This window comes from Zingiber officinale, chromosome 10A (genome assembly GCF_018446385.1).
Source record: "Zingiber officinale cultivar Zhangliang chromosome 10A, Zo_v1.1, whole genome shotgun sequence".
Classification (NCBI taxonomy): Eukaryota; Viridiplantae; Streptophyta; class Magnoliopsida; order Zingiberales; family Zingiberaceae; genus Zingiber; species Zingiber officinale.
The window spans coordinates 96,474,097-96,485,587 of record NC_056004.1 but is presented as its reverse complement, the minus strand read 5'-3'; the positions used below and the strand labels follow the sequence as shown (position 1 = coordinate 96,485,587).

Here is an 11,491-nt window from a genome sequence, read left to right as displayed (position 1 = left end):
TTCCACACTTCGACATCATTGTGTTGGGTAGTATTTATTTTAAAAGTCATTTACTTTATTGCCAAGAAAAGTGTAAGGTTGTTATACTTTCCTATTTCTCTATCTATACTCAATTACTCTATCGGGAGTTTACCGGTAGACGATATTAGTATATTGCCCATCAATAGGTTCAAAGGGCCTAAGTTTTAGAGTAAGAGTTGTTGAAGGTTCCAAACCAAGTAAAATTGAACTTGTCCTTATTTTCATGCCTTATTTTATTCTTTCTACTTAATTGAATTCCACTGCACACTTTGTTTTAAAAAGTCAAAAAAAAAAAATTAAAATCACATGATTTATCCCCCCAATGTGCATCTATCTTACACAAAAAGAAATGATATTATAGTCATAGTCTAGACCGAATATCATGTAGGATGATCTTGAAATAAATTGAGGAGAGACTCGGAGCAGCATTGGGAATACAAATCAAAATCCCACATTAGAAATACATAACAAAGATCATATCTCAATATGTATGATATCATTATGAAATATATAAACTTTTTCAGTCTTAAATGATATCAAAATTATGATTCAAATCATATGCCATATGGAACAAAATTAAAAGGAGGCCAGGATATATATAAAATTCTCTTCATCTTATCATTATTCATCAATTACATCGACCCTCAACCTTGCCCATGTTTCATGCATGCCCATAAATTGACCTTTCCATGCACTCATGGCCCATACTCGAAATTAATTAAAGCCTCCGCAAGAGATTGCCCACCGTATCCCGATCGATCAATTACGTTTCTTTCTTTTGTATCGACAAGAGCCACCGTATTAATTGCCCATGGAGAAAATTTTTCCACATTGTGAAGAGCAACATCATGATCTTCGAATAATTCCTCTTCTCGTCGATTTCTTGTTGGGTCAATCGATCGTTTCAGCCACAGGAGAGAAAAATATCTTCCCCAACAATCCCTTTCGAAGAAGAAAATATTCAAAAGGAAGTGTGGTTGTGGCCTTCGTTCTGTGAGGTCGATGTTCATCAATGCCGTTAAAATCATCTTCGATAGGGAGGTTCAACCGTTTCAATTAAATATCGATTCGCAATCCATCTGATCTTCCTATGAGGAATACGAGTTTAAAAGTCATTTTCTTCGTTTAGTTGGCCGGTGATAATACTACCGTAGGAAAAAAGATTTAGCGATATTTATAAATTATTATTTTTATTTAATTTTCGAATAGATGTCTAATTATGCCGACTAATTCTTGAACGATCTAATCTTAGACCATCCACACCAATTTTTCTATCCAAAATACATAATTTAGGATAAAAATTATTTTATTAAATTTTGATATCTATTTTTCAATACATTATATATCAGCTTCCCTATTTCTTCTCTCTCCTCTATAATGTTTAGGGAATGGAATCCATTTAGTGAATCGATAGGATAGCTGATATAAAGATTTTTTAGTTAACCTATCTAAAATTTAAGGTAAAATTTTTGAATATGATATCTGATGTAGATCGATGTTCTTATATGAATTTTTTATTCATCGTCAAAATACATCAAGAACTGATAAAATTTAGTTAGTTTCATTGACTAGTACTAAGATGACCAATTGGATCCCACGAAATTTTTTCACCAGTCATCCGGATAAATCAGAAAACATTCACAGTGAACAATCAAAAGTCCAATATCCTTTAATTTCACGTTCTATTTAAAAATTTTTTTTTACAAATTTATCATAATTAATAAATCAAGAAGCGGCCGGCAGCCCGTTAACGCAATAATAAAAAAAACATTACACATCTAGTTGCTTTTATTATCAAGTGACCTTCATGTGTTCAAACAGATGGACCTTTCATGTAGTTGTACATCACTGCTGGAAACAAACTACACTTATTCCCTTATTATTATTATTATTATTATTATTATTATTATTATTATTTATCTGTTTTTTAAATTATTGTAGATATTTTAGAGTGTCACTATCGATAAATTAAATATATTTCTCTAAGTTTGTATTGACAATCTGAGACAACATGAAATAGTAGATCGAAATAACTTGCATGATCTTTCTTTAAAAAAAAAAGGAAATTTAGATGCATATTTTGCAAAACTATGATCTTGATAGTAGGATTGAGAATTTGGAAGTATCAAATCGCTCATAGATTCTGTAGTGACATCGGATAGAATAGTCATTATCCAGCGGATTAACGAGAGGGAAATTGGAAAAGAACTTCGAGAAACAAGAATGCCCAAAAAAGAAGGAAAACTCGTTAAATTTATCAAAAAAAAATTATTAATAAAAGAGAGAATAATCCTCATATAACTAGGCAGATATTTATATACACTCTATACCCTAAGACAAAGAAAGGATCTTGTCAATGACGGAGGGTAGGAGGTGGCTACCCCTGATTTTTTTTTTTTTAAAAAAAAAAGGGTTTAGTATCTAATTGACTCTATCACCCCCTTAATTTTTTTTAGAAGAGAAGTTTAATACCTAGTTGACCCCTCTCCCCTCTTATACCTAGATGAATCCACTGCCCCTTGATAAAATGTCTAGCTTTGTCCCAAGATCTTATAAGATCTTGTAAAAGAAGAAAGAGATATTTTCAGAAAAGGAAATACAAAAATTAAAATTAGTAAAATAGGAGGCTACTGAATTAATTATGATCCATAATTATCAGGAATGCTAAAAATATCTTAAATACCATAAAAATAGAAATTACTAAAAATAATAATAAAATCTTTGAATATTTAGTTGAGGGTGGAATTTGGGTCTAAAATTAATAGTTAAGAGTACTTAAATAAATGTAGATTTTTAAATTTTACATGCGTGGAGATAGATAGAGCCTAATTCTAAGTTTCGAATCAAAAGTTATGATCATTTAGAGTTCAATGAGTAATGTTAGGTTGATCCTGCATCATGAAGGATCATTTTTTATAGTGAAATAGGAGCAAGATCAATGGGATCGGTAGAATTGAAGCAAGATCGATACGATCCTACATTCAAATAATTCTACACATTTTTTGTTGGGGGTTTTTGACATGGAAACTTTGAGATGTTATAATTTCTAACTCGGATTGAATCACATGACCTATAATATAAAATCAAAATTCATTCAGAAATACATAGTTGATTATCAAATTTATTCATAGCCGCCCAATTTTACACAAAAAAAATATATCATTTAAAGTTTGTTCAGAGACTAACATATTTTTAGTTATTTTTATTATCTTCCAAACTAAAATATTTTTAGTTATTTTTTATTATCTTTTTGACTATTTAATAATTTAGGTTATTTTGGTTTTTGCAGAGTTAGAGTTAGGGTTAGGATTTTAAGATTATTTAGACATCTATTTAGTTATTTTTAGATAATTTTTTATTAATAATATTTTATCATTTTTTTTCCCTAAAATGATAAATTTTTAGATGACATTAATTCTAAGGAATCCATAGATTTTCAGAAGATTATTTTCAATATTCGTGCTCAAATCAAAAGATTTAATAGCTTTCGCTATATCATCTGCTTTGTTGACCTTTATACTAGATTATTTTGCAAACCAAAGGAATATTCTTAAGGTTGAATACGATTATTATTATTGTTATTGTGTTAATAGAAATCTTATACTTTTCATTTTATGATATAAAAATGTAAATATTATTGAGTGTTGTTACTATGTTATATTACTGGTTAATTTAAATTTTATATATATATTATTTATTAATTATGTACTATAATTTTTCTAGGATTTTTAGTAGGATCTAATCACGACCAATTAGATCCTGATCCCAATTGATATTATATAGGATCATGATTATGCAAACCCCTTCATGACCTGTTTTCACAACTTGCCTTCGAATTATCAATGAACCTTTATTAGAAATTAGGGTTTCATCCTTTACTTTAAACCAAACTTTTGATCACCCCTTTACTCCTTCATTTTTGGCACTCTGAATATATATATAAAAAAGTTGGCCTTCACTTTCATGGCACTCAAGTGATAATCTTTTGGAGACTAGCAATTCCACTATAATTGCACTTACAAAGATTGATTTAAGGAGTAATACCTCAGTTAGTGCAAGGAAAGGAAATGCTGCTTCTGTTTTTTAGCGCTTTAAAGTGGACATGTCTCCCTTTGTGGATTCCATAACCCTAATGCTAGACGAGATTCTTCCTCTTCCTTCATCTTGGACGTAAAAGATGCTTTTCGAAAAGTCTCGATCACTTTCGTTTGTTTTAGTTACTTTTGCAAAAGGGTGTAATTGAATACCCTTGTGTGAAAGTAACTAATTATGTTTGGATTGGTTTGTCGTGTTAAATAATTCAAACGGATTGAATTAAAATTTTATCAACTTATTTAAAAAAGGATTCAAGCTAGTGATCCGCTTGACCCGTGACTCGAGACCTGCGAGCCGCATCCCACGATAGGTTTAGATGGACTATAAAAAAGAATTTTTAAAACTTAAAATTAAAATGAAAAATTCAATGGACTCTTAGATTTGACTTAGCTAATCTGTAAATCAAACTTAACATTTTAATTGTTTTAATGGGTTCATGAGTTTGGATTGGAGATTTTTCAATTAGGTAAAATATCGGGTCGATCTATCCTGTCAAATGACTGACCTAATTAGGGTATTTTGAGGATTTGAAAATTTAGTGGATGTTTAGAAGCTAGAAATATTTGAAGGGCTTTTTTAGAAGTGTTTGAATGGGAAAGGTCAAAGGATCAAGAACATGGTTTGAAGCCGTGCTTATATAAATGTAGTGAGAGACGGAGATTGAAGAGGCAACGAGAGCGAAATCATGAAAGATTGGATTTCTGAAACGGTTGACAAAAATTCGATCTTTTGATCTTCTCTGTGGAGCTCGGCAAGCTGGGCCATGGCGGCTAGTGGTTGAATTGAATGCGATGGTCGTGCTGTTTTTGGCGTGGTTGGGAGTGATTTGTCTGCAGTAGGAAGAAAAAGGTTGGATTTTGATGTGTTTGGATTTGGAAAGATGAGATTTTGGAGATCGGAGAGGCGATGAAGGCGGGGCTGAGCACGATTCAACAGACGTTGACGCCGGAGGCCGCGGCCGTGCTGACGCAGTCGATTGGGGAGGCGGCGCGGCGGAGTCACGGGCAGGCGACGCCGCTGCACGTGGCGGCGATGCTGCTGGCGGCCCCTGGCGGGCTCCTCCGCCAGGCCTGCGCGCGCTCGCACAACCTGGAGGCGCCCTCGTCCCATCCCCTCCGCTGCCGCGCCCTCGAGCTCTGCTTCTCTGTCGCCCTCGACCGCCTCCCTGCCTCGGCGGCGGCGGCGGCGGAGCCTAGTATCTCCAATGCACTCATGGCGGCCCTCAAGCGCGCGCAGGCCAACCAGCGCCGCGGGTGCCCCCAGCACCAGCCGCCGCTCCTCGCCGTCAAGGTCAACCTGGAGCAGCTCGTCATGTCCATCCTCGACGACCCTTCCATCAGCCGCGTCATGCGCGAGGCCAGCTTCTCCTCCACCGCCGTCAAAGCCGCCATCGAACAATCCCTTCCATCCTCCTCATCCGCCGCCATCGCCGCCGCCGTCTCCCGCAATGTCTACCTCAATCCCCGCCTTCACTACCCCCACGGCGGCGGCGGCGTAGGAGGAGGCTCCAGCGGCGCCGACCGGCCGAGAGAAGACGAAGTGAAGCGCGTCCTAGACATCCTCTCAAGACCCACAAAGCGAAACCCCATCCTCGTCGGCGACTGCGACCTCGACGCCACCCTCCAACAAGTGCTGCAGAGGATTCGCTCCCTCGACGCCCCGTCGCCGCTTCGCAACGCGCAAATTCTCCCCTTTGCGAAGGAAATCGCCTCCATTTCCGCCGCCGACCACTCCCTTCTCCCCACCAAGATCAGGGAGCTCGGTAGCTCGATCGAGTCCTCCATCAGCAGCGGCGACCGCGCCGTGATTCTTGATCTGGGCGACTTAAAATGGCTCGCGGAGAGCCCCAGCGGCGCCGGAAAGCCATCCCTCTCCGAAACCAGCCGCGCTACTGTACAGGAAATGGCGAGCCTCTGGAAGCATTTCCAGGGGAACAGCCGGATGTGGCTCGTCGGAGCGGCGTCTTCCGCCACGTACCTCCGCTGCCAGGTGTACTACCCGACACTGGAGAACGACTTGGATCTCCAACCCGTCCCCATCGCGCCAAGGTCAACTCCTGATCCTTCATGCTCTTTCAGTCGCAATTTAGACATTCTACTTTAGAGGAAGTAAAGTGTCGTTCTGTCCGATTTTAGATGAATCAATTGATTGACAATCTCTTTTCCTTTTAGCAGATTTGGAGGCAACAATATACATGGTAACAATGTCGAAAGCCTAGCGGCATCAAAAGCCTTAGTTGGAATAGGTGCCTCCGGAGTTCTTCAAAGACAACCACCATCGATCACTGATCTATCTTCTCGACGAACAACTCTCTGCCCCACTTGCACAGGAAGTTACGAGCGCGAATTGTCCATACTTATGGCCAAGGGGTTAGAGAAGGACTCCGCGAAACCGGAGGACAGCCGAGGATTGCCTCAGTGGTTGCGCATTGCCTCCTCTTCTCCTCTTCAGGTATCAAGTCGACTGATTGGCTTTTGCATTGCTCATGGCATCGTAACGATGAGCATTGTGTTCTTATGTAGAGTGAGGAGGAAGGACTAATTCGGAAGCGAAGAAGTGAAGAGCTTAGAAGTAGATGGAGTGAAACTTGTTCCCGACTTCATCATGAATATTGTCGATCATCTCCAACTCTGTCCAATCCCTCTAGTGTTTTGAATCCACATCGACCGCCTCAACTCAATTTAACCTTATCGCAAACCGGTGATGCTATTGCAGCAAAGCAGCCTACTAACCATCCAGATAGCTCAGTGAAGGCTGATTTGGTTCTCGGGAGCCCGGGAGTTTCAACTTCTTCGGTTGCGAAAACACACCAAGAGCGCCTCAAGGATTCGATTGGGTGCACGCAAGACATGTTCGCCGGTCACCGAAGTGCTAAAGTTGGTGGCATTTCCGACATCGACATGTTCAAGAGGCTATTTAGTGGGCTCACAGAGAAAGTCAGTTGGCAACAGGAAGCAGCTTCAGCTGTTGCTTCTGTTGTGATGCAATGCAAGTCGGGTAACGGAAAGAGGCGCGGCCGTGCTACGAAAGGCGATATATGGCTTCTTCTTGCGGGGCCGGACAAAATCGGTAAGAAGAAGATGGCCACTGCTCTATCCGAGCTAATGTTTGGTACTGGTCCTATGGTTGTGAACTTTGGTCATTCACCAAGCACCTTTGGTGATGTCGAAGAGTCTAATTTAAGTCTCCGCGGAAGGACATCGATGGATCGAATAGCGGAAGAAGCACGCCGAAACCCTTTTTCGATGATAGTCCTTGAGAACATAGATCAAGCGGACATGCTAGCTCAGGGTAAGATTAAGAAAGCAATCGAGAGAGGGCATCTCGTTGATTCGTATGGTCGGGAGGTCAGTTTAGGGAGTATCGTCTTTGTTCTTACTTCAGATTGGCTACCGGAAGGCCTAAAGAGCTCATATAGTTCCCTCATCGAGTATGAGAAAACCATAGTTGATTCTGCCCGTGGCGGATTTGAATTGGAGCTTACAATCGGGAACAAGACCGGGAAACGACATCCGACTTCAATTTGCTACGATGATAGACCAATTAAGCTTAGGAAGGATAGCTCCGTAAGCACTAGCCTTTCCCTCGACCTTAACCTATCAGTCGGTGAGCATGAGTTCGACAAGGGCAGGCTCACGGTTAGCCACTCAACATCTTCCTTGGCCTCAGACCTCACCCAACTAGTCGACGGTGTTGTAATGTTCAAGCCAGTTCACTTTGCTCAGCTACAACGGGACGTTGTCGAGTCCGTGTCAATGAAATTCACAACCACGGTGGGTGAGGGGATCGCAATTAGGATCGACGACGAAGCTCTGGACAAAATCACCGGCGGTCTATGGCTCAGTGGCGCAACATTGGATGACTGGGCTGAAAGGGTGTTGGTGCCCAGCCTGAACCAACTAAGGGACAATTTGAAACATGAACCTGGACCAAGACTCATTCGACTCTCCGCGACTAAGAGGGACCAAACGAGAAGCAATGCGAAGGAGTGGTTACCAACGACTGTGGCCATTGCTATCGATCGCGACCACGATAGCTGAAGGATCATAGAAACTTCAATCAAATTTTTTCAGGAAATTAGGATGTACATGTCAATAGAAACTTAAACTACTGATAGTTACATGCTCAGAATACTTGTAATGATCTTGTTGCCCATTAATCTTACTATAATCTCTTTATCTGTCGTCTTAAGTTTATTTATGTTCGTTCAATAATAAAAATACATACGACAAATACCTTAAACCCTAATCCTAAACTGTAAAGATAACGAAACCGTTAGCTAAGTTTGGCTCGACTTGTTCACACCGCAACCAGTTGTTTGTTTCTGATATCTGTTTCAACTACTGGTTGTATTGCTGGTGATGGCCCAACCACCTCTTGATATCTTTCTTTCTGCATAATAAAGAATTATAAAAAAAATAAAAAATATAATATTTTGTGAAAGAAAAAAATAAAAGGGATATTCATAAATTGTCCTAATAAACAAATGGAACAATATAATACAATTATTTAAAGTATTTATGAAAAATAAAAAATGATACAATAAATTAATCTTTATATAACTTAGTAAATATTTCTCTTTGTAATTTTTTTTAATAAATAATAATTATCACATTATTCTTTTAAATGGCACCATAAAAATTAACATCTTGCTTTCATTATAAATTGGTGATTGGACTGAAACCAAAATAGTGGTTTTATATAGCTCAATATCTGTTAAGTTAGGCAAAAATTAAAAAAAATATATTTTATTTTTATTATCATCAAATAGATATTCTAATTTTAAAAAAAATACTAAAAGCGAAAATAAAAAGCACCCTCATAGCTTTCTTTGTTATTGAATTTAGACCATTGGAATGTGAATCTTATGAAAATATATCATGGGGACATTTGGAAAAATTGCGCTCTCTATAAGGTAATAATATCTTCCACTATTCTTATTCTTGGAAATGGAATGGTCTAACCCTCGATATCTTTCATCTTGTGGACGACCTTTCGGATCGAATCGGTTTCGATAATGACTTCAAGGATGAACAATTCAACCCTAACTACTTTCGATCCAATCTACTACCAATTAGATAAGCTAACAGCTCAGAGCTCCAACCCTACCTTGCATGAAAATTTATATATTAATTATAATTATTTTAATTTAATTAAAATTAATCAAAATTATTACAATGAAAATAATTTTGATTACAAAACATGGCCAAGAATTATGCTCTCCATTAGAGTAGTGGAATTAGTATCATAATATTAAAATATATTTATCTTTATTATTTTAATGAATTAGTACAAGAATACAAGGAGAAGTATATTATTGTGATTATTCTTCTTCTCAAATATATATTGAAGGAAATAAATAAAAGGGAAAAGAAAAGAAGATATCAGATGTTACAGGGATGTGTCGTTTCGATACCCAGAATAAACCGGTTTTTATATTGGTTATCGTAACGTTTATTAAGCAAAGAGCACGACGGCGTTACAAGGCGCGAGATCTGCGAACGCCGGCGGCCCCTTGACCACCTCCCACTCCACGGTCTCCTCCGTCGCGCCGGCGGTGGTCACGTCTGCTAAAGTCCCAACGCCGACGTGCAGGCCGCTCCCCACCACGTAGATCGTCCTCCTCCCCCCTTCGTGTGCCGCGCCTCCGGCGCCCCCGATCACTGCGTACGGCCGCCTCACGTCGCCAGGGACTCCGCTACCCGACACCGGTCGCCACCGGTCGGTCCCCTCGTCGTACGCCTTCACTCGCCCGTCGCCGCACTCGGAGACGACGTAGAGCCGGCCGCCGGCGACCGCGCTCGACCCCGTCCAACCCTCCCGCATCCCCACCCGCATCTCCTCCCACGCGTCCCGATCGGCGTCGTAGACGCCGCCCCGAGGCGAGGAGTCGAACGGCCAGGTCCAGCCCTCGGTGAGGTACATCCGCCGGCCCACCACCGCGGCGTCGTACCGCGCCATCCCGCGCCGCATCCCGGCGGCCGGGGCCCACTTATCTGCCGCGGGATCGTAGCACTCCACCGCCGAGATCCCGCCGTCGCCGCCCCCTGCCGCGAAGATCCGGCCCCCGATCGCGCACGCCGAGAAGAAGCATCGCGGGGTGGGCATCGGCGCGGCGGCGCACCAGGAGTTCGTAGCGGCGCGGTAGGCGAGCGTGGTCTGCAGCGGGAACTGGGTATCCGACCGCATCCCGCCGAGGACGTAGAGCTCGCCGCGGCAGGGGAGGACGGCGCAGGCGAACGCCGGGGGGCAGAGCGGGCCGTCTCCCCCCGCCGGGAGTGGCATCGGCGGGAGCACAAACCAGCGGCGGGTGCGCGGGTCGAGGGCCTGCCACTGCAGCCGGAGGGTAGCCCGATCGAAGGCGAAGACGAACAAGTAGGGAAGCGACCGCTCGGCGGCTGCCTCCGCCTTGCTGCGGAGGAAGGTGGGGCTTGAGAGGGCGCGATTCCAGGCGGAGGAGACGGACCGGGCCAGAGGTTGGTAGGGAAAGGGCAAGTGGAGGAGGCACTGCTCCGCCACCTCATCGGGCAATCCTGGGATCAACTGGTCCCCTTCCGCTTCCACCGATCGTCGCCGCGGCACACTCTCCTCCTCCCCTTCCACCGCCGTTGCCGCCGCCATCTCCACCGGCTCCGAGCGGGGAGGCATCGTCCCCAATTCGATCGAAATGGTAAGCGCCCTCTTCGATCCTAATTAAAAATTTGATCTTTTTCTGCTTCTTTTCCTCAAGCAAATAACAATACGCGTCTATATATAGAAGGATCCTTCGGATTAGGTTTAGGGAAATAGTGTATTTATATATAGCAATCAATCATGTGATGGGCTTCCAAAGAGAGACAAGAAAAAGCCAGAGAGGAGTGGTGGTGGTGGTGGTGGTGCTGCTGCTGCTGCTTCTGGTGGGTGGTGGTGGTGGTGTTGGTGGGGCCGCCGTCGTGGCGTGCACCGCCGGACCCACCGAGTGCCAAAATTAGGGCCAAAGATCAACCTTTTGCATTTTGCTCGTATTTGTTAATTAATAAATATCACTTCGCCCCTCGGACCTTTGATCAGTGATAGCAGTGCCCAACAGTTGTTCGACAAAATTACCCCAAGCAGGCAGTGGACCATCAGCCTAGCTCTTCTTCTCCCCAAAGATGCCCGACAGATGTTCGCGGAAATGACTGAAAGAGCATATGATGATCGGATCTCATCCGAGATTCGAGTTCGATCATTTGCCGGATGGATACCAGTGAATTATCCTGGGGACAACAATGGACTGGTGACGATGACAGTAGAGTGTTCAATTAGCAGTCTTATCTTTAGTTCCTTGATCCCTGGGTTTCTTGAGCAGAATGATTCATGCCGGTGGAATGATTTGGCCAGGAGAGAAAAAAAA

General features: G+C 42.2%; 2 protein-coding genes across 2 annotated transcripts; one reads left to right on the top strand and one right to left on the bottom strand.

The window, feature by feature from the left end:
- Positions 1-4,770: 4,770 nt before the first annotated feature.
- On the top strand, positions 4,771-8,294 carry LOC122028281 (protein SMAX1-like). Its single transcript, XM_042587325.1, has 3 exons — positions 4,771-6,164; positions 6,291-6,567; positions 6,639-8,294. Exons 1-3 carry the CDS (start codon positions 5,023-5,025, stop codon positions 8,154-8,156), a joined length of 2,937 nt encoding a protein of 978 aa, XP_042443259.1. The 5' UTR covers positions 4,771-5,022; the 3' UTR covers positions 8,157-8,294.
- A 1,070-nt stretch (positions 8,295-9,364) lies between these two features.
- On the bottom strand, positions 9,365-10,931 carry LOC122027930 (F-box protein AFR-like). The gene has a single exon (XM_042586945.1). The coding sequence runs from the start codon at positions 10,762-10,764 to the stop codon at positions 9,574-9,576; it is 1,191 nt and encodes a 396-aa protein (XP_042442879.1). The 5' UTR covers positions 10,765-10,931; the 3' UTR covers positions 9,365-9,573.
- Between the last annotated feature and the right edge of the window lie 560 nt (positions 10,932-11,491).